General features: G+C 39.3%; 5 protein-coding genes and 1 long non-coding RNA gene across 11 annotated transcripts; 3 read left to right on the top strand and 3 right to left on the bottom strand.

The window, feature by feature from the left end:
• Positions 1 to 171: 171 nt before the first annotated feature.
• On the bottom strand, positions 172 to 4,531 carry LOC142895959 (GTP-binding protein Rheb-like). The gene is made up of 8 exons (XM_076037335.1): positions 4,096 to 4,531; positions 3,440 to 3,511; positions 3,283 to 3,350; positions 3,029 to 3,111; positions 2,747 to 2,803; positions 2,604 to 2,651; positions 2,160 to 2,241; positions 172 to 2,051 (listed from the first exon to the last, which is right to left on the bottom strand). The coding sequence occupies exons 1-8, from the start codon at positions 4,145 to 4,147 to the stop codon at positions 1,959 to 1,961; spliced, it is 555 nt and encodes a 184-aa protein (XP_075893450.1). The 5' UTR covers positions 4,148 to 4,531; the 3' UTR covers positions 172 to 1,958.
• A 1,387-nt stretch (positions 4,532 to 5,918) lies between these two features.
• On the top strand, positions 5,919 to 11,315 carry LOC142895721 (zinc finger protein Eos-like). 5 transcript variants are annotated; one of them, XM_076036962.1, is made up of 8 exons: positions 5,919 to 6,080; positions 6,801 to 6,858; positions 7,009 to 7,113; positions 7,387 to 7,641; positions 8,789 to 8,974; positions 9,080 to 9,229; positions 9,476 to 9,550; positions 9,979 to 11,315. In XM_076036962.1, the coding sequence occupies exons 2-8, from the start codon at positions 6,819 to 6,821 to the stop codon at positions 10,869 to 10,871; spliced, it is 1,704 nt and encodes a 567-aa protein (XP_075893077.1). In that variant the 5' UTR covers positions 5,919 to 6,080; positions 6,801 to 6,818; the 3' UTR covers positions 10,872 to 11,315. The 5 variants fall into 5 exon arrangements, with proteins under 5 accessions (XP_075893077.1, XP_075893075.1, XP_075893074.1 ...); XM_076036960.1 differs by having other exon boundaries at positions 5,919 to 6,120; positions 9,419 to 9,550; XM_076036959.1 differs by having other exon boundaries at positions 5,920 to 6,080; positions 9,419 to 9,550.
• Positions 11,316 to 14,314: 2,999 nt separating this feature from the next.
• Positions 14,315 to 16,465, bottom strand: LOC142895723 (small ribosomal subunit protein eS26). Its single transcript, XM_076036965.1, has 4 exons — positions 16,387 to 16,465; positions 14,812 to 14,989; positions 14,591 to 14,721; positions 14,315 to 14,409 (listed from the first exon to the last, which is right to left on the bottom strand). The coding sequence occupies exons 1-4, from the start codon at positions 16,387 to 16,389 to the stop codon at positions 14,374 to 14,376; spliced, it is 348 nt and encodes a 115-aa protein (XP_075893080.1). The 5' UTR covers positions 16,390 to 16,465; the 3' UTR covers positions 14,315 to 14,373.
• On the top strand, positions 16,464 to 17,706 carry LOC142895725 (uncharacterized). The gene is made up of 3 exons (XR_012928239.1): positions 16,464 to 16,499; positions 16,656 to 16,726; positions 16,984 to 17,706. It is a non-coding gene; the product is annotated as an uncharacterized LOC142895725 (long non-coding RNA).
• Positions 17,707 to 17,720: 14 nt separating this feature from the next.
• Positions 17,721 to 21,137, bottom strand: fkbp11 (FKBP prolyl isomerase 11). Its single transcript, XM_076036964.1, has 6 exons — positions 20,795 to 21,137; positions 20,652 to 20,714; positions 18,953 to 19,040; positions 18,801 to 18,834; positions 18,556 to 18,626; positions 17,721 to 17,974 (listed from the first exon to the last, which is right to left on the bottom strand). The coding sequence occupies exons 1-6, from the start codon at positions 20,909 to 20,911 to the stop codon at positions 17,766 to 17,768; spliced, it is 582 nt and encodes a 193-aa protein (XP_075893079.1). The 5' UTR covers positions 20,912 to 21,137; the 3' UTR covers positions 17,721 to 17,765.
• Positions 21,138 to 22,111: 974 nt separating this feature from the next.
• Positions 22,112 to 27,512, top strand: LOC142895916 (ADP-ribosylation factor 3). Of its 2 annotated transcripts, none has more exons than XM_076037270.1 (5): positions 22,112 to 22,252; positions 23,731 to 23,980; positions 24,082 to 24,192; positions 24,287 to 24,411; positions 25,381 to 27,512. In XM_076037270.1, the coding sequence occupies exons 2-5, from the start codon at positions 23,833 to 23,835 to the stop codon at positions 25,540 to 25,542; spliced, it is 546 nt and encodes a 181-aa protein (XP_075893385.1). In that variant the 5' UTR covers positions 22,112 to 22,252; positions 23,731 to 23,832; the 3' UTR covers positions 25,543 to 27,512. The 2 variants fall into 2 exon arrangements, with proteins under 2 accessions (XP_075893385.1, XP_075893386.1); XM_076037271.1 differs by lacking the exon at positions 22,112 to 22,252 and adding an exon at positions 22,342 to 22,400.
• The last annotated feature ends 226 nt before the right edge of the window (positions 27,513 to 27,738 follow it).

Raw genomic sequence — 27,738 nt, 5'->3', positions numbered from 1 at the left:
CGACCACAACTTTGGCGAAGTGACTTTGCAGTAAAGTCAAAGTATGACATCAAAGACTGTAACTGTAGCGCTGCTACTTCACGATAGCCCAGTGGCACTGAGCAATACAAGAGGCAATGTTTGGATACCTTAACAACTTACTGTGTGTAGTCAAGAACCAAGAGACACATCGACAAGCAGACGAGTAACAGATTTATTTATATACAAAACTGTTTACAGCAAGGTTTCTGAATCAATGCATTTGTATTCAGGTGCATGGCACATCCTGCATCGTAGTATCAAGTCAGCAGAGGGACGAAAACCCCCTTTTACAGCACCTTGATCCAAAAAAGGATGCACATGGAGCAGTATGAAAAACTATAAGGCACGAGACACAGCATCCACAGCTTCCCTTAGACCCCGAGCAGTCAACTATGAACTCAGCAAAGCCATTGATATAGTTTATATCTACCCAGTTCATATGGAACAATAATTACAAGGGAGAATTTTCCATCACGTCTATAGAACGCAAACAGGTTTGGATAATAATTCCTAAAGTAACTCAAGCATTTAACAGTGATCATGAGGTTAAAATACAAATCATACTTGTTTGTATAACGCTGAGATGAACATCAAATTCAAATCCTTGGGTTAAACCTTGCTTAAATCCCTGTGGCCTAATGCAATTTTAAGGGTCTTAAGCAGTCTTTAAACAATTCAAAAAGGTCAGCTCAATTTCCACAATAAATTTTCATCACGAGGAAGATCGGGAGAGCAAATATCAACCACTCAAGATTTAACACTAATCAAACTAACCCCTATGATACAATATTTATTGTATAAAATGCCAAAGGCAATGAACACCAAATATCTACCCAAACCCATACTTTACCTTTCTAACAGCCGTTTATAAGATGTGTTTTTATTGTGGTTGATGTTATGCAATTTATCTGTAGAAGCAACATTACTGAACTTCTGGGGACAAGAGCTTTAAACCCAACGTGTCTGATTTAGAAGGATCAACTGGCTAGACAGAAGTTTAAACAGAATAAAATAAAAATAAAAATGCAGTACTTCGATTTGCCACTTGAATTCACATCTTCCTTACTGCCAGTTCGTATTTGTACATGCATACAAATGCCTATCATGAGCAAATAATATGAAAAAGGAGATATTAACACTTAAAACACACATTAGCATTTTTCTTATGTCGTGCCAATTGATCCCTTTAATGTGATGATACCGTGGGCCTTCAAAAATTTGACTTTGTAGATATAAAAGATTTTCTTCCAGAGTAAAGACGGTCGAACGCGATTGTTCAAAGGGTAACTGAAAATTAAATGCTGAAAAGAAGAAAAGAAAATACAGGGAAAGGAATAATAAATTCACAGTGAAGTAACTGCGTCATTTCACAAATGGATGCTCACAAAGTGAATCCACCATCGGTGAGGACGTGCTGACTTCTAAACACCACATTTAAAGCAATGTGTACCACAGCTGTCCGTGACTGTGAAGACAGACGTGCTGGAAAGAAAAATGGCCGCCTCTAATTGTGTCCTTCAAAACAAACAAACAAACAAAAACAGGAAGATGACATGTGAGTCACTGTCCTCAAATCTCAAATATAGAATTTAGTGATGGTAATATTCTCAAAAAAAGAGAGACATTTTTGTCAGGAAAGAAATAGAATAGGAGAGTTTTGAGACTGTACCCTTGTGAAACATGATTTCAGGAAAAACCAAAGCAAGACGATGTCCAAAACAAAAAATTAATCGTGTGATCAGACAATTCTCCCTGTGGTTGCAATAACCAAATACTTTTCCAGCCGTCAGGGCAGTTGCTTTGCTATCGAATATAAACTGGAACTACAATAGAACAGAAAAGGTCCACTGCAGTGTCTTGGTAAGGTCACTGGCAAGCAGGTGAAATTGTGCCTCTTGTCTTAAGCTCATCAGCTCAGTGATGTCCTGGATACACCTTTACATCACAGCACACTTTTTCTCCACTGGAGGTGCGTTTCCATCCGCTTTCTCAATCTCCAAAATGATCCTCTTGAAAATTTCCACAGCGGTCTGCATTGTAGGAATTTTCAATGGCTCATTAAAAGGGGATTCTGCCTTTAGGAAAATATGTCAAGTGTACAAAAAAAGCTGATATTCAAACTACACATCCATGATTACCTCATTTTCCTTAGCTGAAGATTCCATGAATGCAGCACCCCAGGAGTCGGCAAGCTTCTTCCCCTCTTCTGCCTGAATAACCCTGAAACAATGGAATGAAACTCTGAAGTAATGAATGCAGGGAAAAAACATATTTAAGCTTAATATGTATACAAGAAACCACGTAACTAAATGTTTGCTCGTATGGACTAAATCAAACTTAGGTGTCAGCTCAACTATTAGTAAACAGAACCTAAACTAAATATATTACAGGTAGAGACGCATGACAAGTGTTTATTCTTTTCTTACATTTTATACAAACATTTGGTGCCTCAGTCTTTCATGAGGAAGTTGTACGTTTTTTAACGTCTAAAAATATGTCAAGACTTCTCGCCATAAACACAGATACCTGCCGACATTTAAACATTAAGTTTATCTTCTTCTCTACTCGAATCAGTATTTTACCTTTCCATGTGGAGATCTTTCTTGTTTCCAACAAGAACAGTTGGAACCCTGAAAAAAAACAATTTAAAAATTAGTATTACCACCAAAACAGGAGTTGTTTTTTTTAAATGATAAAGACAGAAAGAAAAAAAAAGAAAACTCACTGAATCTTTCCAACCAGGTCTAGCAGCTTGTCGTGAAGAGACTTCACAACCTCAAAACTAATAATAAAAAAAAGACATGAAAAATAAGTAATGTTTACCGTTTACCAGCACTGCCTGTCGACAGAGCAAATAATTATCATTCAGTTGATCCAGTCTGTGAATAACGCATAGTGTACACCTAATTAAAATACTAGATTTACATAGGCTGAAGGAAATAATGTGGTTGGTAATATTACCTTTAATGTTCATTTAGACAGGAAGAGAGCACACAAGTGCACTCACCTTTTCATAGAAGTAACTGAATAAACAAGGACATATCCATGGTTGTCCATTGAGTGGGAATGGTGAAAAATTGAATACTCATCCTACAAACAGAGGAGTGTAATAATGTGTTAAAGCAGACTGTCATCAGACAATAAATTAGTGTTCAGCAACCCCCCCCCCCCCCCCGAGGCAAATGTTAGGGTTTGCACTTTAGAATTTACTGCAAGTTGGGTGGTGACACTTTGAACGCAATGGGTGGACAAGAATCTCACCTGTCCAGCTGTGTCAACCAACTGAAGATTGAAGTCTTGTGAATTCACAGATACCCATTTGTTAAAGGCTGGAAGGGAAGCCATATGTTACACATTTCTTACCAACAAGTTAGTATTAATTAAAATTTCTATATTTAAAGAAACATGTGGTACATACTGTTTTCAATGGTGGGGTCATAGGAGTCAACAAACTGCCCCTCAACAAATTGAATAACAAGTGATGACTTGCCTGTAAAAGAGCAACAAGGAAAAAAGTTAAAGGGAAAAAAAAAAAACAATAATGGGAGTAATAATCAAATAATTTCATCATAACGTGTCTTTAACAAATTGTAACCTCAATTTCACTAAAATGTTCCTTCGGTTGAATAAAAGTTTTCTTTCCATTTTAACAAATTGTTCCCTCAAATGATCTCAATCGTCCCTATATTTACTAGTTACACAATCTAACATAACAGACTGTCACACAGACTTTATTAGTTTCACACTAAGAAAAACCGTGGGCTTAACATGGACTCGAACCTATGGAACTGGTTGAGCAAACTTTACAACAACAACAACAACCGGGAACAGATAACACTTAAAGGGTAAATACAGCTTATACCGTGTTTGGGTTTTTACTTCGGAAAAAAAACGTATTAGTGGTAACGAGGACCAAGAGGTAGTCTAAACAAATGTTACTTATTTCTACCGGTGTAGTCTTAAGTTGCGTGCAGAATGAAAACAAAGCCAAGGCGCTAGCCTACTAGCTTAGCTCGATAGTTAGCAGGCTAGCTACGGACATTAGCCGTGCATGAGATCGTGTTCTTTACTCACCGACAGACCTGTAGCCAATAACAGCAATCTTTCGATGTTTTGGTTGAGGCATAATACTGAACGAAACCTCGAACGATATGTTAATCGACTCTGACGATGCAGTACGCCACCCTAATGAAACTATCCAAACAAACTTTTATCGCCACGTTCGTCTCACATCACGTGACAACAACAAACTTTTGGAGTGGTCGCTCGAGCTCTCCGCTGGGCCTCGCGCTGGAAGTTCACAGTTTACGTTGAACGAGTACACCTTGTACTTTTCAAAAAAATAATAATAATAATAATAACAAGAGTCCTTGTGTTATCTTACAAAAACGAGGACCAACCAAAGGGTGTAAATACTCAATTTGTCATTTCAACAGAAACGGAAGACGATAAACCGCTACTTCAACGCGAACGCGATTTGCAAACGAAACTGACGGAAAGTGTTGCTGACTGTTGAACGAGCACGCCGTCGTAAAAACCCAGGTTACGTCACAGGTGACGAGGACGCGCATTGTTCAGCGTGTGGCGTCTGCCTGGGGGTTTACTGCTAGTTGGTATATTCTGGATTTCTCCTCAGGTCGTAGTTACCAGTAAACTTTGTGTTCTGGTCAACATGTTGTTGTGTTTTGGCCGTGTTTTTTTTTTTTCGAAGTGTCTTTGCATATTAATGCCGTGCTTTTGTGTGCTCGGTCTGTTATGTTGAACCAATTGTCATCTCAGAAAAGGGCCAATAATAAACAAGGCATAAAAAAAAATAAGCAAATGTTTTTAAATTAATAAAGTGAACATATACACATATTTTGATGACACAGCAAAAGTACCGTCAGCGTTGACCTTACGTGTTGTAATAACCAAGCATCCAGTTTTGTCCAGATTTAAATTTTGAACAAAGCATGAATACAAAAAGAAGGTGGGAATCAACGGACCATTTGGGTGGGTGGGTGGGGAGGGTCTTCAGTTAACATATTTCTAGACGAGTAGCTGACAGAATAATTTCTACATTTACTTTTTTTCTCATGTCATTTTCTTCCTCCTCCTCTTCTTCAGACCCTTTCCTGCAAAGTTGACGAGGGAGCCGTCTTCTAGGAAAGGCGGTGATTAACCTGAACAGTGTCAACAACAAGATGTTCCGTGAGGCTTTGGTGAAAGTGCTTAACAAAAAATACTCTCTTAAGAAAAGAATGTGACACTTACAATGGAGGATTCTACATTGTGCTATTGCGTCAAACACTTTTATTTCAATCATCAACCCTGCTGTGTCCAACCAGTGTCCCTGCTGTAAACTGACAGAATCAGAATGTTGTTGTTGGTTGTTTTTTTTAAATTACAACCACTAAATGTATTGGTGGTGCAGGCCTGTGGCAGCCTTTACATTTCATTGTTGGAATGGAAGAGGTTTAAAGTATTGATGCAACCGTACCATGCCATAACCTTTGTTGCTACTAAAACAATCTGTGTAAAATACTTTTTTTTCTGACAGACTAAAGGATGAAATGTTTCATCTCGGGTTGTATTGACTGACTGACTGACTGACTGACTGATTGATTGACTGACTGATTGATTGGTTGATTGGTTGATTGAAGTATGGACGCATGTATAATTGTTTGTGTGTGTGTGTGTGTGTGTGTGTGTGTGTGTGTGTGTGTGTGTGTGTTAATCACATCGTCCTATAATTTAGGCAAGTTTATATTTTTGCAAAAATAAACAGAATTTCTTGCTGTAATTATTGTAAATAAAACGTGGTTGTAAAAAATAAAAAAATCTTCTTCTTCTTTTCTTCTTCTTCTTTTCTTCTTCTTCTTCTTCTTCTTCTTCACCACCGCGGCTGCCCCCTCAGCCCCGATTACTGCCACCACCCGCCACACGCAGTGACTACAATTAGGATGTGAACGGAAATGGTTTTCAGCTTTATAGGTGAACGCTGCCAGGAGATGATGCCGTCATAAATAGGCAGATGAAAATACACAATAACCTCATTAAAACGTTCGTGACAGCAAAAGGTAATCAGACCACTGCTTTGGCTATCTGATAACGTTCAAGGTACTTTAACTTTGAACTCCCTCCACCGCGTTGTATTGTAATTGTTTTTGCTTCAAGGCTTATGGGAGAGCTGGCGGGGCTGGATAGCTTGGTAGCTAACGCTGCGATCACTAGCCTAACATTTGGTGGCGCTGGGTGCCATAGCAACCGTTTAGGAAACATTTTGCTAGCTGGCCAAATTAGTTGAGGCTAGCGTCGCCTGTTAATGCTAGCGTTAATCGCGGCGCTTGACAGAGACCAAAACATTGTTCCGACAGCCACTTAATGTCACAACTCAGCATTAGCTGTCGTGCGCCACCAACAAAATAGTTCAAATATAGACTATTCGATCATGTTGTTATCCGATGTACATGGTAAACTGTGTTGCTAACTTGGCTAAATACATTACCGTTACATACAGCTAACATTAGCCACTAAAAGGCCGAACCGTAAACTTAGGTTACCTCAATGCCGCACCGCTGCCTCAAGTTAAATTTAACAACCTCTCTTTCTCTCCCGTGTTTTCATTTTACAAAGTGTATCATGTGGAGCCACACCTTCATCAACTTATGCATCTTGTTTCTTTATTTGTTAGGGTTCCAGTGAAAAAGGGATAATATACTCCGAGCAAAGTTGTGATTGAGTGTGTTCATAATATCCGTTATTTAAGCACAACATAACTTCTGTAAATGTTATTCTAGGATTCACCCTCTACTAGGATGGATGTTGATGACTGCAATGGCCGGTCTTATGTATCAGGTAGAACTTCTGTCATCAATGATACTCAACTTCAAATGTTGGCATTTTATTAAGGATACAAAAATGATAATAATAATAATAATAATAATAATAATAATAATAATAATAATAATAATAATAAATATTGCCGTTTCCCCATTTTGGCTGCAGCAAGTGGAGACTCTTCATTGGAAAGGGAGTTTTGTGGTGCCCTTGGGGGGCCAACAGTGAGCACCCCAAACAGCAAGGAGACCTCACCCAGTCGCTCCCTAAGTGGTCAGTAAGATGGATCCAAACTTTATTCTTATTCATTATAAAGAAATGGAGTTAAGGTTTTAGCTTAAAGTGAGTCAACTCTTATTCTGTTGGCCTGAAAGTGGCCAACTGCAGCAAAAATAACAAGATTTTGGTATTGGTTCATGACTACGGTTTCCCACAATGTGCAATATTTAATTTTTACATTTATATTGCAAGTCTGCCCACACGCTGATCATTGCCTTTTTATTCACAACAGTTTTTGCTTTGTTGTGTTTTTGCCTACCTATTCAGCCAACTCCATTAAAGTGGAGCTGTACAGCGATGAAGACCCAGATCGGAGTACCGAAGATGAAAGAGGAGAGCGGATAGAAGAAGGCGGTCAAGACCAAGAGTCTGAAACTGTCCGAGCCTACAGAGAACCGAACAATCCAGACATCTTGCTCGCCGGAGCCACCAGGATGCCAAATGGAAAGCTCAAGTGTGACATCTGTGGAATGATCTGCATCGGCCCCAATGTCCTCATGGTGCACAAGCGCAGCCATACAGGTGATTCTTTGAGTCAATGTTTATAGAGCGCTCTTCAAGATCAGTTTGAGCCTTTGCTGTAAAGCCTGAGAGCCCTGCTGGGCCGAGCTTGGCGTCTGGAATGGCTAACCCTTTCTTTCGCTGCCTCCTTCTGGTCAGTTTTACAAAACCCAGCTTTTGAAATTAGGACTAAATGTGCAATATACTATAACAGCATATTTAGCAATATTTGCCTTTTCACTGTCACTGTCGGTAATTAGAACTGGGTAACATTCAAATGTTCTGTGTGCCGGAGGCTTCTCCTCCATCTTATACCTCACAATGTTTATTTTAACTTTTCCAGTAAATATCATTCCAGTATTTGCTATAACCTTTTAACAGTTTAACAGTGGCAAATCTCTTAAATCAATAAATCAATATATATATATATATATATATATGTGTATATATGTGTATATATGCATATATGCATATATGTATATATGTATATCTATGTATATATGTATATATATATATATATGTATATATATATATATATATATATATATATACATATATATATATATATGTATATGTATATATATATATGTATATGTATATATGTATATGTATATATGTATATGTATATGTATATATGTATATGTATATATGTATATATGTATATATATATGTATATGTATATATATATGTATATGTATATATATATATATGTATATGTATATATGTATATGTATATATATATATGTATATGTATATATATATGTATATGTATATATGTATATGTATATATGTATATATATATATATATATATGTATATATATATATATATATATATATGTATGTATACGTATACATACATATATATATATATATATATGTATGTATACGTATATATATATATATATGTATGTATATGTATGTGTATATATATATATGTATATATATATATGTGTATGTGTGTGTGTGTGTGTGTGTGTGTGTGTACATATATATATATATATATATATATATATATATATATATATATATATATATGTATATGTATGTGTATGTGTATGTGTGTGTGTGTGTGTGTGTGTATATATATATATTTACATATAATCTCTGATGTCAAGTTGCTGTGAAGAACAGTGCTGACGGGATAGTTGAAGGATGTTATGTCAACAGGTGCGCTCTCACTCGCAGGTGAGCGACCCTTTCAGTGCAATCAGTGTGGAGCATCCTTCACTCAGAAGGGCAATCTGCTCCGCCACATAAAGCTGCACTCGGGCGAGAAGCCCTTCAAATGTCCCTTCTGCAGCTACGCCTGCCGGAGACGGGACGCACTCACTGGACACCTTCGCACCCATGCAGGTAGGGCAGATTTCAGACTGTACGGTAAAGTGGCTTATTCTGCGTTACTCTTTTCTAATGGCGTGTAGCAACTGTAACAAGGCCATTTCCCCTCTTTATCCCCAGTGTCCTCTCCAACTGTAGGGAAGCCTTACAAGTGCAGTTATTGTGGCCGTAGCTACAAGCAGCAGAGCACTCTGGAGGAGCACCGGGAGCGCTGCCACAGCTATTTGCAGAGTCTGGAGTCTCAGCCGCCGTCCAGCTTGCAGAACACAGGTATCGTTTGTGGCATCTGCAGCAATGATATGCAGATCATCAGCAAATTCCCAAGGCTGATAACTTGATTGCAAAAGGGAAGCCACTCTTTGATAGCGTAACACACTGCCTCTCACTTTGACATCTGAATGTTGTTAAAATGATAGTAGGCCCCTAAAATAACTGTGCCATTCTGTGTACTGTGTGCAGGAGAGGAGATGAGAGAGTTAGAGTTTATACCAGACTCTTTTCTGCAACCCTCCTCAGATAAGATGGCATTTATCGATCGGTTGGCCAACAGCATCACCAAACGCAAGAGATCCACACCTCAAAAATTTGTAGGTGAGCATTTGGTCTCAGCGTGGATAGGTTGGTGCATCTGTAAAAACAGCGCTCGATGCACGTGAAGACACAACTTACTGCACTGTTCTTCCCTTTGTGACAAGGAGCTATTTTTCATTTTTGTCCTAACCAACTGATTTAACCTTGCGTGAATTCAAAAGGTAAATGTCAAAATGAATGTGTGACTTGGCTTATTGTTTCACTTTCATAGTGTTTCTACAACACACAAAGGCTATTGGCAATTGAGTTCTGCTCTATAAAAAGTGATCAAAGCCTCAAGGCCATTAGCTTTCAATGCAAGTTAACAGCTGAGCTGTGTGTTACCTAATTGATGCATTCAGAATAAATTAACAACCAGGCTGCTGCTTGTGCTGCACCCAATTGTAATATTCTTCCTTTGTTTTGATCATTTTCTTCATGTGTTGCAGGACAGAAGCACACACGCCTCAGCCTTGAAGACGCACCTTATGAGCTCAGTGCTGGTCTGGATAAAGAGACCGAGATGCACACAGGGGACCTCGAAGCCCCGCACTTTACCGGCGTGGGCGGAGAGTTGGCTGCTGTGGCAGGTAACGGGGGCGGAGGGATGTCCGACACTCTGAGGGCCCCGCAGCTGCCCGCCGCTCACCCGTCGTGTTTGCCGGAACTGCGGCCCCGGCTGGACTGCACGGGCACCCGGACCGTCCTGGCGGCCGCAGGCGTGGGGGGCCGGGAGGCAGCAGAGGGCCACGAAGAACTGCCGGCGGGCCGAAGTCACCTGCCGTCGCCCTGCAACGGCTGCCAGGACTCCACCGACACGGAGAGCGTGACGGACGAGCCCTGCAACAGCACGGCGCCGCCGCCCGTCCTTTACAGCAACAACAACGGCAGCAGCAACAGTCACCACCACTCGCTCTCCAACAACCACCACCACCACCATCACCACCACCACCACCCGCCGCCGAAGACCTCCATCGCCCACCACAGGGCTCGGGACAGACACAGCCCGAGCCGCGCCAAAGACCGGGAGGCGGAGCGGGAGGACGGGGGCCACGGCGCGGTCCCGCAGCCCCCCGCCTCGGCGCCCACCCCCAGCTCGCCCACCACGCCCTCCTCCACCTCCAGGGAGGCCCTGCGGGTGGTGGACGGCGAGGGCCGGGCGGTGCGCTCCTTCCGCTGCGACCACTGCCGCGTGCTCTTCCTGGACCACGTCATGTTCACCATTCACATGGGCTGCCACGGCTTCCACCGGCCCTTTGAGTGCAACATATGCGGCCACCGCAGCCAGGACCGCTACGAGTTTTCCTCGCACATCGTCCGCGGAGAGCACATCCTTGACTGAGGCGACAAAGGGTTTGACAACCCGCCGAGAGCTTATTACTCACACCAAGACAAGGACCTGGTCGGGTTTGGTCTGCATCAAAAAAAACAAAAGGAAATACTGATCAAATGGAACTGTTAGAAATATTCTAAACAGAACTGGTACAGCTTTTTTTTTTTTTTTTTTTTAATCGTGATCGTGGTCCTTATTATTTTCAAAGCACTTTGAATAAAATTCAATTTATAATGCACTTTTAATTCAATGTACTTCTAAAGTAGATGAAGAACCAATGCAGTCTTTCATCCCCACATGTGCCTTGCTCCGAAATCCAGGAATTAAACCTGATGCACAAATTGCCATGGTAGAATCTTAAAATTTACCCACAACATGAAACCTTTCACTTCTTGTGCACTTTAGCAGTGATGAAATTTAGAAACCGTGAGGGTCCTGTGTTGCACCCATGTTCAGACCGGGAAAAACAGCCTGGTGCGATTAATGATCTTAAAACCTGCACGGACGTCCAGGAAACAGCATATTTAGCCCTCTGTTTGCATGCTCTTAAAAAAAAAAAGGTTCTGGATTTAGCTTTCTGCTAAAAACTGACACTTTATTGTACCTCACACGTTTGGAAGGAGATTGAAACAAGAGAGATGGTCCGAAGACAGAATGGACTTGGTACCAACCAGGGAGAGGGACTGTGAACAAACACTGTCTGAAAAGTGGAGCAGCAAACTAAGTAAAGGGTGGACTTTGAAGAAGTGAATTTAGCAGAACATGAGACCTTTAACGTTGCATTTATATCCCTGCCAGGTTTTGTTGCCTGGTTTTGAAAGCACTACAAAGAAATTATAATCACTAATCTCAATGTTGTGAAAATATTTTTCCAATTTTGATGTGATCGTGTACGATTTGATGCTTTCTATGTGTAGAGGTGAAGTGCAGACCAAACTCAGAGGCCTGGTCCAAGTCCAGTACATGTGAATGAAAACTTGATTGAATTAGAACTGAACTGCACTTTTGGGTTTTGTGTGCGTGTGTATGTGTGTATTTGCTAAGGGGAACAGACTGAAATGTTTTGCTTTTTCTCTCCAATGACTGCTTTTGTTGCACTGACACCTGCCAGAATACTATGACTATATTAAAGTATTTTATGGAATATATTTAAAAAATCTGCACGTTTCTATCAAGAAGTGAGTCAAGCTAATAAAATGTTGTTGTTTTTTCCCCCAATAGGACAGAAATTTAAGTATCACTGCCACAGCTGAAGAGATTTGGAACTTCATTATTTGTTTTCTTTACAGATGCAAACCACTGCTTAATATATTCCTGGTGTTTTTAAGAACTGCTTTTGCTGTTACATTGTCTGCAATTGTGCCTTTCCTCGTCATTTTAACACTTTGCGAACCAAATTGATGAACACAACCTATCTTTACGTGATATTTTGAAAATATTTTATTAACAAGAAATAATGACGCTACAAATCTATTGCTACTATTGTGTGTAAAATGTGTTACAATCTCTTACTCAGCTTTTTACGATCTTAGTTTAACACTACATGACTCAAACAAAGTTCATCCCCTTTATATACTTGGCAACAAATCAGTTTTACCCATTTGTCAAAAAGTAAATGTGCACTGAACTTTTGAAAATGCTCGACTTTGTTGAATGAAACAGGCATTTTTTTTGTTGTTGTTGGTACTGAGAAGTTGATCATTTGAGAAACTGTACATAATGTGTAAGCCAGAGATATGTATAATTTCCCCCCCGATCCAGTGTGTTTACATGTTCAAACAATAGAGGTGGGTGTTGTTTATGCCTTGCTTACATTTAAAATCTAGTGTATTGTCATTTGTCTCGTCTGCATTTACTATGGACTGAATAAATGGACACTAAACTCAATATCCAATGTGTTTATAATAGACAGGAAATTGGTAGGTAAATTATAAATGTATGTTGTTCCATTTTAAAAGGATTTTCTGCCAATTATCCCAATTGAATTAACACATTTTATAAATTATTCAACATATTGGGAGAACAAAACAGTTACAGAAACTATAAATATATATTTGTTATTTTTTTTCAAGTTTTTTTTTTTTTTATGTAGTCCTAAACACTATATCCCGGCCTCTGAAGCATTGTTTTGGTGTCTGGTTGGTTGTGTCATATTATGATCTGTGTTTAAGACTGTCCCTACTTGTGAAAATGTGTGTAATATTATATGTATTTTTTTTTTAATTTTTTTTTTTAATGCAGTACATGCCCACTTTGTACTGTTTGAATGGTTCACACCTTGCTACCCATACAAAAAAAAAACCTTTCCATCTACTGCAAAGCACTTTTCCCTGTCAACAGCTGCAGAACTATAAAAAAGAAATTTAAGAACTTAAAGCGATGTACCTTAGTTTAATTTTCTGCCATTTCATTCATTGTTGACCACAAAAAAAAAAAAAAAAAATTTGCGCTTACATGTTCCAATGAAACTTGTAAATCCGGTGTAAAGACCTGGAAAACAGACTCGTTTGAATTTGTAGAGTTGAATTTTGGTATGATTACCTATAACCTGTTAGTGTTTCGATTGTGTGGACTTTTTAAAAATGGATGAATTTGAAGGACACAGGTTGATGTATTATCTTGCAGACTTCAAGTAAGCGATACCTCTCAAGTCTGAGACTATGAGGTATACGGAAACATACATTTTGAGTCACCTTGGAGACGTTGACAAAGTTTAGGAAGAGGTCATCTACAATGTAAACCATTTACATTGATGCACTTTCCAACAAATCAATAAATTTATCATTTCAGTACAAATGAGCAGGAATGTTTCCCAATGGAATCACATCACTATTTACTATTTTTGTATGGTGTTGGTGGGCTGATTGAAGCACTCTGATAAAACTTTGTTTATTCCTGCATTAACAATAACCACTGATAAAGAGTATTCTTTTTTACACAGCCATCTGCTGTCCAACAGCATCAGTGATGGTATTAAGATTTCACTTTGAGTTCTTAGCTCACACCCCAACACCTGATTTCCTCTCAGCTGTTAAATTAGGCTTACGTATTTTTAAGGTAATCCTTGTTAAATTTTATTTTTACAAAACAGACACAAAAGTAATACAAGGTCCCTAGTATTCAGCACCAATTGTACATTATATTTGCCAGCAAAACTAGTTGGTGACTAATTTAAAGAACACACCAAGAATGTTTTGTAACTTAAATTTTTGTTTTCCTTGTGCATACTGCTTTTTTTGAGTAATATTTGTTGTAATCCTGTTCTTATAATTAGTGTAATATTGCTTTAAATAACTGGAACTCCGTTGTGAATGCATCACATGTAATGATATTTCTAGTTTAATTTCAACCTTAACTACAGTAGCTTTAACATGGGAAAGCCTATTCCAAAACAAAATTGCCAGGCATATCTTCTTGACAACACCTTGCTCATAAATGATGAGATCTACATGTTCACGTTTTTGTAAAGTCAACTTTATTTTTCAGGTGTACATCATCTTCAAATTCTGCTTTACATGGGCTTCTGCGGGGGTCTTGGTGCACCAGCCTATAAGAAACAAACAGAAGTGAAGTTATACATCATATCACCTAAGAAAATTGAAGAAAAAAGGGCTAAACTACACTTCATGTTTCAGAACCGTTTTTGTTGAAGCTACTTGGTTAAAACAGTGAGGCTCTTGTCAAGAACCAATTTCTGATGGGAAAACCAGTTGCGTTAAAATACTTACAGCAGGCCTGAACCGAGGTGGGGGGGTTCGGTCTTTCCTGGCCTCACAAGAGCGGTTCCTCACAACTTTGCTGTGGATGGCGCAGCTGACACAATAGTGCAGCTTCACGTACAGCTTGGGCAGAACATAAGCTGCAACGTGCACAAGATGCTCAGATGAGAATCAGCGTTCAAATGGCACAAAACAAATATCCACAGTGGAGGAACAGGCGAGACACTTACAGTCGAAGACGCTGGCCTCGGAGATGTCCCTCACTGCCGCAGCCTCCACGATGTTCCTGATGACAAACTTCTTGATGGCCTTGTCCTTGGGCACGCAGCGGGCACAGTTGGTGCAGCGGATGGGCTGCACATGCCCACGGCCCTTCTTGGCGCGACCGTTATTCCTCCTTTTCTTGGTCTGTTAAACACATGCCAAACACAAACACACACAGACGAGATTAGAGCTTCAAACATGGAATACTGAACCAGCGATATTGTGACGGTGACGCATCACACGGCAAGGCAAGTATATTAGTTTAGCACATTTCAGACAAAATGTAACTCAGTACTTTGCATTAAAAACAAGAAAGATTAATTTAAAAGGAGAGGCCATGTAAAATCAACACAGAGTAAAAGATTGTAATGCATTAACAATGCCGGAACAGAGAGCCAGAGATTTATACATATATATATATATACATATATATATATACATATATATATATATATATACATATACATATATATATATATATATACATATATATACATATATATATATATATACATACATATATATATATATACATATATATATATACATATACATATATATATATACATATATATATACATACATATATACATATATATATACATACATATATACATACATATACACATATATATATATACACATATATATATATACACATATATATATATATACATATATATATATATATATACATATATATATATACATATATATATATACATATATATATATATACATATATACATATACATATATATATATATATATACATATATACATATACATATATACATATATATATATATACATATATACATATATATATATATATATATATATATATATATATATATATATATATATTTAAATGCCAACACAAAAAGGCAACATTTGATCACGTAATTAATGTTAAGAATTTTAAGGAGAACGTTAAATTGAGGTGGGATAACATTTAATTTGGGTTCCTTTAAACCAAGCAATTTATTTTTTGACGTTCTCTTCATTTGGTGATCATTACTAGAGTGGGGAAACGAAAGCTTGGACTCCAGAAAAATGAATACCTGCAACTACGGCGGATTTAAACCAAAATATATTTGGTGGCCTGTACTAAAATAGCAACCGTCAAAATGTACGTCGCATTGCCGGTTAGTCAGATGCAAGGCAGCGAGATGTTTTATCAAGGCTGGATTCTCAAGTGTAAATTCGACATGTATCCATCAACAAAACATTATTTTGTTTAGAAAAATGCTAAATACGAAATGGCACTGCTTCTAAGCGTGTCGCTGTTTGTTCTATCGCAGTATAACGCCTCGTCCCTTCACGGGAACACATGCACAGAACGGCTAGCGTGCTAACCGTTAGCATTAGGCCCAGACAGATTTTTCACCACGCCGTGAGCTGATAAATGACATTTTTTCTGATAAAATATTAACTTTATGAATCGATTGCCCCATGAAGCGAGAACTTGTTTATTTCTATGGGGAAAATCGACGGTTTAATCTGTTTAAGCCATCCGAGCGCCGCCGCAGCGCACTCACCATGTTGCACGGGAAGTTGGAAAGAGGACCGGAAGAGGTTGGGCTGAGACAAGTAAAGCCTTCCGCTCCGCCCTCCAGACGTTCTTTTTCTCCTACAGCGAATACTTGCTCCGGTAAGTCATATTTTATTTTATATTTTATATCATTCTGTTATTTATTCGGTGTTTTTTTGTTTTTTTTTCAAAGATATACTCTTATACATTTCGGACAAATGCACATTTTAATGAAAAATATTCAAAATAAAGTTCTAAAATGAATTACTGTTCAAGGTTTTGTCCCAACGCTATTTGCTGAGCCACAAAAGCTACCATGCCTCACGAACTTGATGTTGAAATAACAGGTATTGCAACTTTAAAACACTGTGAAACTGTTGTTGACTTGCAGGCAGTTTGGCACCTACATGCTTGTATCAGTTTGGCACATGATACAAGCATGTGACATGCTTGTATCATGTCACACATACTGTATTACACTGTATTTTCTGCATGAAACATCGCTTCACGGTATTGTTTACACATCAGCAATGTCTTTCCCCCCCTAATCTTTATTGTAATTAATACATACTTATGCATTTTGTATACCCACTTTCTCCTGCAGGCCCATCTCAGCTGTCATGGGGCGAAGGTGCAAATTGCCAGTTTATTGCTGGGCCACATAGAAAGACAAACAATCATTCGCAAATCACTCACAGCTACATTCAATTCTCCTTATCTGATTTTCTTTGGGATGTTGGGGAAAGGCGGAATACCTGAACAGAACCAATGTAGACATAGGAAGAACATGGGAACCCCAAACAGAAATGCCCCAGGCCTGGGGATCGAACCCGCAACCTTCTGTGAGGCAACAGTACTGTAATTAATATCTTGATTTTAAAAATCAATTCATATATCCAAAATATGTTGGTTAGGCATGCGAAAATACTGCAGCTCTTCCGCAGGCTGTACATTTTATTGCAACGAGGCAGGAGTCTTTTCTCTCTTTGTGAAAGACAAAGTACATACACACATCTGGGTAACTTTTCATAACCTCTAATGGTTCAGGAAACCATCAGTGACATGTGTGACATGAATCTCGAAATTTGTATCATTTTATTTTCTGTTTACTTTAACTTCAGTTGTGGTATTTTTCATTTACGTAAACAGATATAGATATGGGCAAATATGTAATAATGAAAAGATTCATGGAAAATCATTCTGAAGCATATTTATGCCCTTTACTTTTAGCTACTCTACTTCACGCTCCAACATACACCAACAGTGAACAAAAGTCACTTTCCACATGTTTTATGCAGTCAAAAGCATGCAGTGACGATTAATGACACAACAAAAACAAAGTGGAATTTATAAAACTTTATTTAAATAATTGTTCAATTTTTTTCATCATTTCTTCTTGCTCTTCTTGTCCTTTGCCTTCTTTTTGTTGGGCTTCTCAGTGTTAGCCTTTTTGTAGAGATAAAGTCCCACCAAGCCGAGAAGAGTGGGCACAAGGGCCAAACACACGAGTGGGAACACGTCATGGACCATCTTCTGCCATGGAGTCTGTTGCAACAGAGAAACCACCTCTACCTCGAACTCAAGAGCAGCATCACCTGGGGCAGATCAAAATAATCTTTAGTGTTTAGCAAAATCATGGGTTTAGCCCGGTGTTTCCATAAGTTTCAACACATTTCGTATTACATGGCATATATCATTCTTATCTAACTGAAGAGTGTCAGATTTAAAGAAGTAAAGAGTTTACACTTGTTTTGGAGAAAGAACAAAAGTTTTAAAAAATTGACATTGTACATCCATTAAACACTAAAAAAAATTGCATTTTCATTCATTTTCTTGTAGCAATGTTCTGCCGTAAAACACACACGTGCTTATTAACCATATCACATACCAGATCCTGACAATTGCATACTTTCATTACAATTTATGATGCTGAGTGCTAAAGTGTCCATCTCAGAACTAGTAGATATTAGGAAGATTACAAAACAAGGTTACTTCCAGGAGTTTCATCTTCAGACAGAACCAAAAATTGAAAGTAACGAATGGCAGAGACAGATCAGAATGTTTTTTTTTTAAAAGGACACAAAATAAATCCTAAATTGTTGCATTAGTGGACATAAATAAGATGAAATCTGAGCGGTTGGAAGATGCTCAGTGAAATGCTGGCATTGTTTACTACCTGGGATTGTGGGAGGGTAACCCTTTTTTCCATAAGCAAGGTGGGATGGAATAGTGGCTTTGATTTTTTGCCTAAAGAGGAGAAAGAAAAGAAGGCAAATGAAGAATAAAAATCATGGAACGTGGTAATGCAACGTTGCTAAACCCCAGATAATAACACATTTTCCATGTGTAATTAAAGGAAACACATCTAATAATTAACTGCGGAAAAACAAGTTTAAAACAGGCTTTGACTTTTGAACGTACCCCTCACAGACGCCAATCAAACTTTGTTCCAGACCTGATGAAGAAACAAGCACAGTCAGTGCAGTGAGCAAACTTGCTCAGGAAAGATAGCTCACAAAAATCACAAGGGGACCAAAGTCTCAAAGATTTAGGGACGCTGACAGATTATTTACCAGGGATGACTGTCCTCTTCCCCAGCACGACAACTAGGGGATTCATGGATAATGAAGAGTCAATTACTTTCCCATCCATTAGTTTACCCTAGACAGCAAAGGGTAAAGTAACACATGAAAATAGAGCTTCATATTTTTCAGATCAAATCAAGTATTAAAGATGCCCAAAACAAACACAAAATCTTTCACAGCTCTCAATAACAGAAAACGTAAAACCCTGCAGGATGCATCAATACATCGATCAACACATCAAAACTGATGAGAGCAAAAAACTGAAATTCAGCAGAAATTATAAGCTTTCTCATTAAAAAAAAAAAAATGCATTGCAAAACATTGATTGTTTTTGGAAAGTTCAAATAATTAGGAGATGAAGATACATACTCACTAAGCTCTCTGTCCATATTATGCACTCGCATAACGTGACTAAATTCATATGCGGTGATGAAGGCCTGAAACATGTTTGTGTTTTTTTTTTAATGTCCATCATGGGTAAGCAGCTTAAGTGAAGGCTTTCTAATGAACGGTTTGTAAAATGAGTGTAAATTTTGACTATTTCAGAGGCTGAATGGAATTAGATGTTACTGACAACCCCTGAAGTATAATATTGAGAAGTAGGACAAATTAATAAACATTTTTTTTCCAATGGGAAAACTATGGACTGAAAAAAGTGACAAGAGTTTATGCTGATTTTAGAGACTAAAATAATAGAGGGTTGTTGTCGCGACTGAGGAATTCATTCAAGAGAAAAGTGCACGCTGCTACTACCACGTTACTACTATGTATTCTTCTTGTTAAGACAATTACTGTCTTGATGGACACTGTGTAAGAGGTAACCACTGTGACACTAAAACACTGTATTTGCTTGTACATATTTAACAATTTCATGTCTTTCTGCTTTCTGAAATTCACTAAAAAAATAGCTATAGCTCCTGGGCTATTCCAATTAACTCAGCTTTGACAAAAAATACATTAAATTATAAGAAACCAGTTGAAAAGGAACTTTTTTCTTCTTTTTTTTTATGGCAGAGAACATTTTTTTAAAAAAAAAACTCTTTAAAACGTTTTCTTTCATTCTTTCTTCATGCCTTTCTTTATGTATTATTTATTTATTCATTTATTTTTATCTGTCTGCTTGGTAGTTTTGGGACGCTCTTTTCGAAAATGCTGTAAATATATGGGAAATCTAGTAATAATTATAGTTAAAAATAACAACAAAAAACAAAACAAAACAAAAAAACACTACAAGGCCTGCCATTCCATTCGCGGACTACATCTGGATGAATGAACTCAGACGGACACCAGTCTACTGCTGACGTGTTGCACCGCCCAATATCCCTCCCATGAGCCGAACAGAGGAGGTCTTCTCACGTCAAAAATATAGATCTTTTTTTTATTATTACTATTTTTAAATAATGTCTGACTTGATGCTCACACCTCATGTTCAAATGCCAAGTAATTCCAAATAATTTTTGTTTTGTTTTGCATTTTGGTTTCGTCTCCGTCGGTGGAAGTCGTGCGAACACATGGTGCCACATAGACAACCACGCTCGTCGTCACCAGCTGGCTCGCCTTCCGCAAAATGCACGCGCACGCACACACACACACACACACACACACACACACACACACACACACACACACACGGACTTCAAGTAAAGCCCAATAAATGTGATGCAGACCCAGAGAAGTGTAGTCTCACCGTGTAGTGGATCTGCAGCGTGTCCCCCATTTTGGAGAGAACCGAGCAACTTTCTGGTTGTACCTGCAGAGTCCGGACAGTTCGGCGTCAACATTTCTCCATAATGCTTCTTGCGTCTCGTTGGGGCGCCTCGCGCGACTCACCAGCGTCTCCACCTGCGGCTCCTCCACGGCATTTTCTTCTCCCTGCGCGAGTGCACAGGCGAGAGTTGCTAGCACGAGCAGGAGAGCGCTGCTCTTCATTGTGAACTGAGCGGCCATCCGCTAACTTCCGTTTACGCTCCCTCCTGGAAAAAAAAAAGGCCACCGGCTGGGAGGAGAAGACAAGAGGCGCGGCGTCCGTCCCGTCGAGCAGCGCTCACAAAATGGCTCTGCGGCCACTCAGTGCTGATGTGTTACTACAGGGCTGCAAGTGATAAGGACCAGCGGCGCCTTTGACGTCGTCCCAACACCTGGGTCTCACAGAAGCACCCGCCTCAAACATTCCGACAGCATCCCGCTAGGCTGCGGCGGTGGAGAAAGCTGAGGCAGTACCCCCTCTGATGCTGTAGGGGGCGGTGTTATACCGCCTAAAACCAAGTTGTAGTATTAAAGAGCGTCACACACTGAATGTCACCACACAGGCGGCCGTATTAAGATAATTTTGAAACAAATGTCATGAGCTCTCATAATTGGCTTTTTTGTAGCTTCTTTCAGAAATTAAAGCCCATTCCTCCATTGTTATTATTATTATTATTATTATTATTATTATTATTATTATTATTATTATTATTATTATTATTATTAGTAGTAGTAGTAGTAGTAGTAGTAGTAGTAGTAGTAGTAGTAGTAGTAGTGTATTTCTGAAATAGATACGTTAACAAGAAGCTAATGCAGGTCGTTTATTTTATTTGTTTATTTGTTTATTTTACACAAAACCATGGGTAAGGTTTCTGGAGAATGATCCAAAAGAGGAAAAATGAACAGTAAGTGGCACTTATGCGCAGGAAAATGCTTTGCTAATGTCAGGTGTCAACATAGACAGACAGGTTTGAGACAATGTAAATTCGCAGTCAGATCTTAGATATGTATGTGATCAATGGTGTCAAAGTTGCCATCTAATGTTTCAAAGACAGACCACTGTATTATTCGCCTTTAGAACATTTTGCATGATGGACTTGTGACCACTGTATATTGTGTCAAGCAACTAATGCCCTGTTAATGTTAAATTACCTGTTTGGTTTGAGTCAATAAATAAATAATAACACCACTGACGCAGATCTTAGAAACAGTCAAAGGAACAACATGCCATTGCTCTTTAACATTCATAAGCAGGGTCTCTTTCTTGACGTGATTGTGATCAGCAGGTCCGCTGCATCGGCACCAGCAACAACAGCCCGGGTGAGGAGTAACCTCGCTGACATTTTTTCTTCTTTTTACAATAAGAAAGAAAAAAAAAACAAAAAAAAAAAAACATGCATTGATTGCCGAGAAGTTCATGGCAATGTCAACAACATTCTAGTTGGGTCTAGTTGCACGCATATTCTCGCGAGATCTCGTTTGTTGCTGCGCTCTCCGCCGGAAAATATCGTGTAACGTTCCGTAGAGGACTCTCGTGCCAAGGTAAGTAAGAATATACGGAAACAGACTTTTATCTGATTTACACGTAAGGAGAATATTTTTGATTTTCTTTCAATTGTCGCGCTCCTCCGGCGCTAACCGGGTCACGCGGTGTCCGGGCTGACCGCTGCTTCTGGCCGTTCATAACCAGGTGATGATGCGCGGATGAATGAAAAAGGGTGGATCGAGACGGCGCATACGGGAGTCGCAGTCTTGTCTCGCATTTTTGATTTGGCCAACGAATAGGCCAGATGGTGATTACAGAGTGTGTTCTTATACAATTAGAACACGGGAGGTGTTTACGCCATTCGCACATGCGTGTCAGTCGCCTGCTCGGACACGGATTTTCAAGGCCGACGTTGTGAGCTAAAACTGCATGATCGCCTGCTCGTTGCCTGCTCGTAGCATTCCGTGCTAACGAAACCCGCGTCACCCCGAGCACATCAAACATTCCCGGGCCTGCAAATGTGTGACCCTGTCCTCAGATAAAACCTTGAATTAAACGGCTCGTGTTTAAGCGTGTACAGCCCAAGAGGGGACGGGAATGGGTGTCAGTCCGTGGGCAGTGGAATTAGGGAACATCCCCTTCAGTACCATGGACAGCTCTGGGGATACTTAGCCCGGAAAACGAGGCACTTCCTGCCACCCATCCCCACATGCTACAAGGATATAGCTACTTTATTATTCAGAGCTGTAACAACAGTCGCATCATTTCGTATAGCTCAGAGAATGGTGATAAAACATATAATTATTATGTTTGTTTGTTTGTTTTTACCTTTAGACATCACTTCCCTGAATGACATTTCAATTCTCACTTCTTTAAATCTCTTGTCACAAGATGTTGAAAGAGTTTGCATCCTGGCTAATGAACGTTTATCTCCTTTAAAAAAAACAGGAACAAAATCTAGCCATTTTTCAATAAATAACGAGTCTTTTGTAAAGTTGGACTCGACCCTGACTGCTACCGTGTGTTGACGGCCTCTGCAAATAGCTGGCACTCAACACAACAATATCCATATAAACACAAATCTGGGCGACTGAGTAAATGTTAGCTTCTGAAGTGGCTTTGTAAAGGGCTCTAGCGCATGTGTTGACGCAAGGCCTGGTGTAATGTAGGACAGTTTGTATGTGCTCTGAGGGCTTGGCTTGTTTGCAAGCTAACATTTGAAGGAGGGGAAAAAAAAAGTCACGATTAGTGTTTGAACAGATTGTGTTGCAGCCTGGAGTCATGGCACTAACAGGCATCATTCTCTCACTCTGTGATGTGATGATGAGTTTGGGTCATTAGCATAGTTCGCACCTGTTTGAGGTGCGGTGAGATATTTTTTTAAAATGCTGTCATGATTTTTTTTTTCTAAAAGTGGGAGAAGATGAGGTGTTTTTTTATTTTTAGAAGTAATATTGCCAACCACTCAGGATCCTTCTGCGTGTCGTTTACAAGGCTTGCACTGATGTGTTGATATTTTTCTGGTTCTTCACAGACCTTTAATACAATCTATTCCTCCTGGAATAGCGACAGTCAACAGAAAGACATCTAGAGTTGAGATAAACCAGACCTAGGACTCTGACAACCCATCAGAATCATGGGGAATATTTTTGGGAATTTATTGAAGAGCCTCATAGGGAAGAAGGAGATGAGAATCCTGATGGTCGGACTGGACGCTGCAGGAAAAACAACCATCCTGTACAAGCTGAAATTGGGAGAAATAGTCACCACAATCCCAACCATTGGTAAGAGCTATTCAGAAATATTAGCCTTTGTATAAGTACTGCCATTCAGGTGTGTTTGCTTTGCATGGGTGTGTGATGTATTTTTTTTTTCTTTTCTTCAGGGTTTAATGTGGAGACGGTGGAGTACAAGAACATCAGCTTCACTGTGTGGGATGTGGGCGGTCAGGACAAGATCCGCCCCCTCTGGAGACACTACTTTCAAAACACACAGGGTGAGAAAGTCTGTGAGGTTGTAGCACTGTGCGTGTGTGTCTGCTTTCCTTCAAAAAGATAATATTTCGAATTTGTCGTTTTTTCTTGTTACAGGTCTGATCTTTGTGGTGGACAGTAATGACAGAGAGCGCGTGAACGAAGCACGGGAGGAGCTCATGAGAATGTTGGCTGAGGATGAACTGAGAGATGCAGTCCTCCTCGTCTTCGCAAACAAACAGGTGAGACACCATAATGTTTCTGCGTACATGCACACATGTAAAAATGATGTAATACATTTTTTTATATATAAAAATTTGTCCATAACCTTTGATTTAGATATGCATCTGCAAACAAAACAAGTTTGTAGGGTTTTTAGTACAAAGTCATAAAAATGGTTCTGTCATTTTCAAAACCAGTGTTGGCGAGTAATCTATTACTAAGTAATGGACGACTGTAACTAAACTACTTTTTTAATACAGAGTATTAATTAAATAACAGAGTAATGTAACGGGATTACTGTGGCAAAACTGGTAATTATATCATAATTACTTTATCAACTAACGATTCTATTACTTTTCTGAAATAGTTTGCAAGCTAAAAATGTCTGAAATTTAGACAAACAACCAAAAACAACAATATTGCAGAATAATGATGCAGCCGTGCATGCAAAGTCATTGATAAGCGACAACCCACGAAAACAAGCATGGCGGCGGCAAAAGAAAAAACAGCGATTGCATTTGATAGCTGTAAATACAAACATTATTTTGAGTTCATCTCGTCTAAATGAAAGAACATTGTGGTTCGTTGTACGTTATGTGCAGGAAACAAGACATTTTCAACTGTTACTTTATCTTGTTTAACTAAAGTAATTAGTAATTAGTAATTGATTACTTATGAAACAAAAGTACTTAAAGAAGTAATTAGATTACTTTTTAAAGTAGTCCCAACAACACTGTTCAAAACACAGAAAGCGGGATTTTGAAATGAAAATATACAGTATATGTGTGTGTGTGTGTGTGTGTGTGTGTGTGTGTGTATGTGTGTATAAATCAACAAACAACAACAGCAAACAACTAACAACTACTACAGTGAAATATATAAATAAATGTAATTACCTTGACACATGACGCAAACACGATTCTTGCTGTCTTTGACCCGACTGCCTGTGCTTGGGGTGCACACCAACACCTCTTTTTGCACTTTGACAGGACTTGCCAAATGCCATGAACGCAGCTGAGATCACAGACAAGCTGGGATTACACTCCCTGCGCCACCGCAACTGGTACATCCAGGCCACCTGTGCCACCAGCGGTGACGGCCTCTACGAGGGTCTTGATTGGCTGGCCAATCAACTCAAGAACAAGAAATAGACGGAAAAAAACGATAGAGGGGAGCGGCTAAAGGCCCCGCACCCTTTTCATTTGTTTTGGGAAATGTGAATGTGGGGTTAGAGGAAAAAGGGGTTTTGACTGACAGGCAAAGTAAGGTTTGGGTTTGGGTGTGTTTTTTGGCTTTCATTTTTCAGTCTGTCAAAGTTTCTCATAGTTTTCAGTGCTCAGTAGTAACAGAGTTCATGGTCGTCATATTTATGTGCTCTCTGCCTCACCAACTCATGCACACACTCACACATGCACACACAAGTTCACACTAAACCCGTAAGCAATCACCACTGTAGACACTTGCTTTCCTGTGTCCACCTCTTGTCCTTAGGTGCAGTGTACTTACTATATGTTAGTCTTTAGGTGCTGTTCCATGCGTGACCCCACTGAGTCAAAGATGAGTCAGAGAATTTTTTTCTTTTTTATGTTCGCTGGCGTTGGTCTGTTAGCTGCCCGGCATCCAGGCAAAGAACTGTCAGTTCTCTCCTGCGGGGATCACAGAGCCACGTTTGAAAACAGTCACGTGTGTGAGATTCATTTCAGTGCAGTGGTTTGTTGCCCCTTTAAACAGTAAGCAATACTAAGGCACTTCGACTCTTGGATTAAGACGTGTAGATGTGTGCAAGTGTGCACACTTGCCGCACACGTGCTTGTGCAAGCAGCTCCGATAGCGTTCATTGTGACAGACAAGAGTCTTACTTCACACAACATCTTACAGAACTGCATTCTGGGAATCTTTAAATATCTTTGCTATGTGTTTAGCCCCGTTCGACACGTCTAGCTCGCTGAAGCGCATCCCCTCCTGTTGAACCTGCTCAATACGCTTCTTTATATTTGGAGGTGTGCGGGTGATGCTGCTTCCAGGGCTCCCTCTTGCGGCTCTCGTCCGCTGCCGCTTGCAATTGCTTAGCAGGCCATCGTTTCCTGCATGCAGTTGGCTAATTAGATACAGCTGAGTCATCTTTATGGACATTCCACATAGGTACCAATGTGAAGCAATTATATAATTGTTAAAATAATCCGGAATATGTCACACATGACTTGCACTGCTGCTGCTGCTGCTGCTGCTGCTTGCCTGCCTTCATGTGTCCTTGTAAGTACTCCAGCTGCTTCAGCTTGGACTTGCTTTATGCTTTTTATTGTCTTGGAACTGCATATTGGGGGATGGCAACTCTGGGTGCTGGTGAATCTGTGTTTCTGAATGCGACTGTCGTTGAACATTCATATGGCGATGATATTTATTTGACGTGAATATCCCCCCATTTTGATGTGTGTGCGTTGGACTAAATATAATGAAGGAATCTGGGGTGAGCAGATCGATCCGTTCACTTTCTAACAGCAGACCTGCATACCAGCAGAACCCTCAGACTTCTGTCAGTAAATTGTTTCTCTGTGCCATACAGAAATCTTACTCATATCAGTGACAGTACAAGCTTTTATGAAGTCCACCACCAGGTTATGAGTGTATTGTTTCTATTTTGACTCTTTTGTCCATTTAATCGTTTGATTTGAGTTTGTGGCCTTATATGATGATCTTATGTGATGATTTGAAATCATTTATTTCTGCTCATTACCTTCTGATTCCAGTCACATATATTTATGTATACAGAATGGTTTTCAGATGTACTTATCTTTGCCCATCACAGGTCTGGATAATTAGGAGAAAATTCTGTCCAATTGATTGTTTTATTCACACTTGTTAGATTGTCTTATTTTGTTTTCCTTTGCAGGTGAAGAAGCTATGATGTAGACTGTGTATGTGAAACAATGATAATCCATGAAAGCAAAAACAAATAAAAAAAAAATAGTACGAGTTCTTCTGATGAGTCATTCTGTATTATTCAAGTGACACATAGATTTAAAAACAGCAAAAATGTGTTTTAATGCTGAATGCAAGGTGACATCTGTATGTGAAAACAAACGAAACCCTGCTGTATTACAAATAAACCCATTTTATGTATAACATGTCTCCTTAACTGTGCGTGAATGTGTTTGGTCAACTACTTACCTTTTTCAGTTAACTTTAAAAATTTAAAGTCTTTTTTTTTTTGTTGTTGAAGTTCTGAACGTCCGTTTGACTGTTTCCGTGACAACATTCCACCAGAAGAGGGCAGTCTCAGAGGCAGTCTACTCCACGTGTCTTCACATGGCTCTCTCTGTGTGGGTGTCTGTTATGTGACTGACTGA

Source organism: Nelusetta ayraudi, unplaced genomic scaffold (genome assembly GCF_046127955.1).
Source record: "Nelusetta ayraudi isolate G7.1 ecotype Tasmania unplaced genomic scaffold, CSIRO-AGI_Nayr_v1 ptg000050l, whole genome shotgun sequence".
Taxonomy (NCBI): domain Eukaryota; kingdom Metazoa; phylum Chordata; class Actinopteri; order Tetraodontiformes; family Monacanthidae; genus Nelusetta; species Nelusetta ayraudi.
Note: the sequence above shows the minus strand (reverse complement) of the source record. Positions and strands in the feature narration are given on the sequence as shown.

What these genes read in the sequence shown, in the direction of transcription:
- LOC142895916 (XM_076037270.1), top strand. Translation starts at nt 23,833, where the DNA reads ATGGGGAATATTTTTGGGAATTTATTGAAGAGCCTCATAGGGAAGAAG. An exon ending in CTACTTTCAAAACACACAGG is followed by an intron (nt 24,193 to 24,286) that starts GTGAGAAAGTCT and finishes TTCTTGTTACAG; the next exon opens with GTCTGATCTTTGTGGTGGAC. An exon ending in TCGTCTTCGCAAACAAACAG is followed by an intron (nt 24,412 to 25,380) that starts GTGAGACACCAT and finishes GCACTTTGACAG; the next exon opens with GACTTGCCAAATGCCATGAA.
- fkbp11 (XM_076036964.1), bottom strand. Translation starts at nt 20,911, where the DNA reads ATGGCCGCTCAGTTCACAATGAAGAGCAGCGCTCTCCTGCTCGTGCTA. An exon ending in AGCCGCAGGTGGAGACGCTG is followed by an intron (nt 20,715 to 20,794) that starts GTGAGTCGCGCG and finishes CGGACTCTGCAG; the next exon opens with GTACAACCAGAAAGTTGCTC. An exon ending in TTACCCTCCCACAATCCCAG is followed by an intron (nt 17,975 to 18,555) that starts GTAGTAAACAAT and finishes GATCTGCCCCAG; the next exon opens with GTGATGCTGCTCTTGAGTTC.
- LOC142895721 (XM_076036960.1), top strand. Translation starts at nt 6,819, where the DNA reads ATGGATGTTGATGACTGCAATGGCCGGTCTTATGTATCAG. An exon ending in TGGCCGGTCTTATGTATCAG is followed by an intron (nt 6,859 to 7,008) that starts GTAGAACTTCTG and finishes TTTTGGCTGCAG; the next exon opens with CAAGTGGAGACTCTTCATTG. An exon ending in CACACCTCAAAAATTTGTAG is followed by an intron (nt 9,551 to 9,978) that starts GTGAGCATTTGG and finishes CATGTGTTGCAG; the next exon opens with GACAGAAGCACACACGCCTC.
- LOC142895723 (XM_076036965.1), bottom strand. An exon ending in CGAGGCCAGCGTCTTCGACT is followed by an intron (nt 14,722 to 14,811) that starts GTAAGTGTCTCG and finishes TGCACGTTGCAG; the next exon opens with CTTATGTTCTGCCCAAGCTG. An exon ending in CACCTCGGTTCAGGCCTGCT is followed by an intron (nt 14,410 to 14,590) that starts GTAAGTATTTTA and finishes TGTTTCTTATAG; the next exon opens with GCTGGTGCACCAAGACCCCC.
- LOC142895959 (XM_076037335.1), bottom strand. Translation starts at nt 4,147, where the DNA reads ATGCCTCAACCAAAACATCGAAAGATTGCTGTTATTGGCTACAGGTCT. An exon ending in TCAGTTACTTCTATGAAAAG is followed by an intron (nt 2,804 to 3,028) that starts GTGAGTGCACTT and finishes TTTTATTATTAG; the next exon opens with TTTTGAGGTTGTGAAGTCTC. An exon ending in AAAGATCTCCACATGGAAAG is followed by an intron (nt 2,242 to 2,603) that starts GTAAAATACTGA and finishes CCATTGTTTCAG; the next exon opens with GGTTATTCAGGCAGAAGAGG.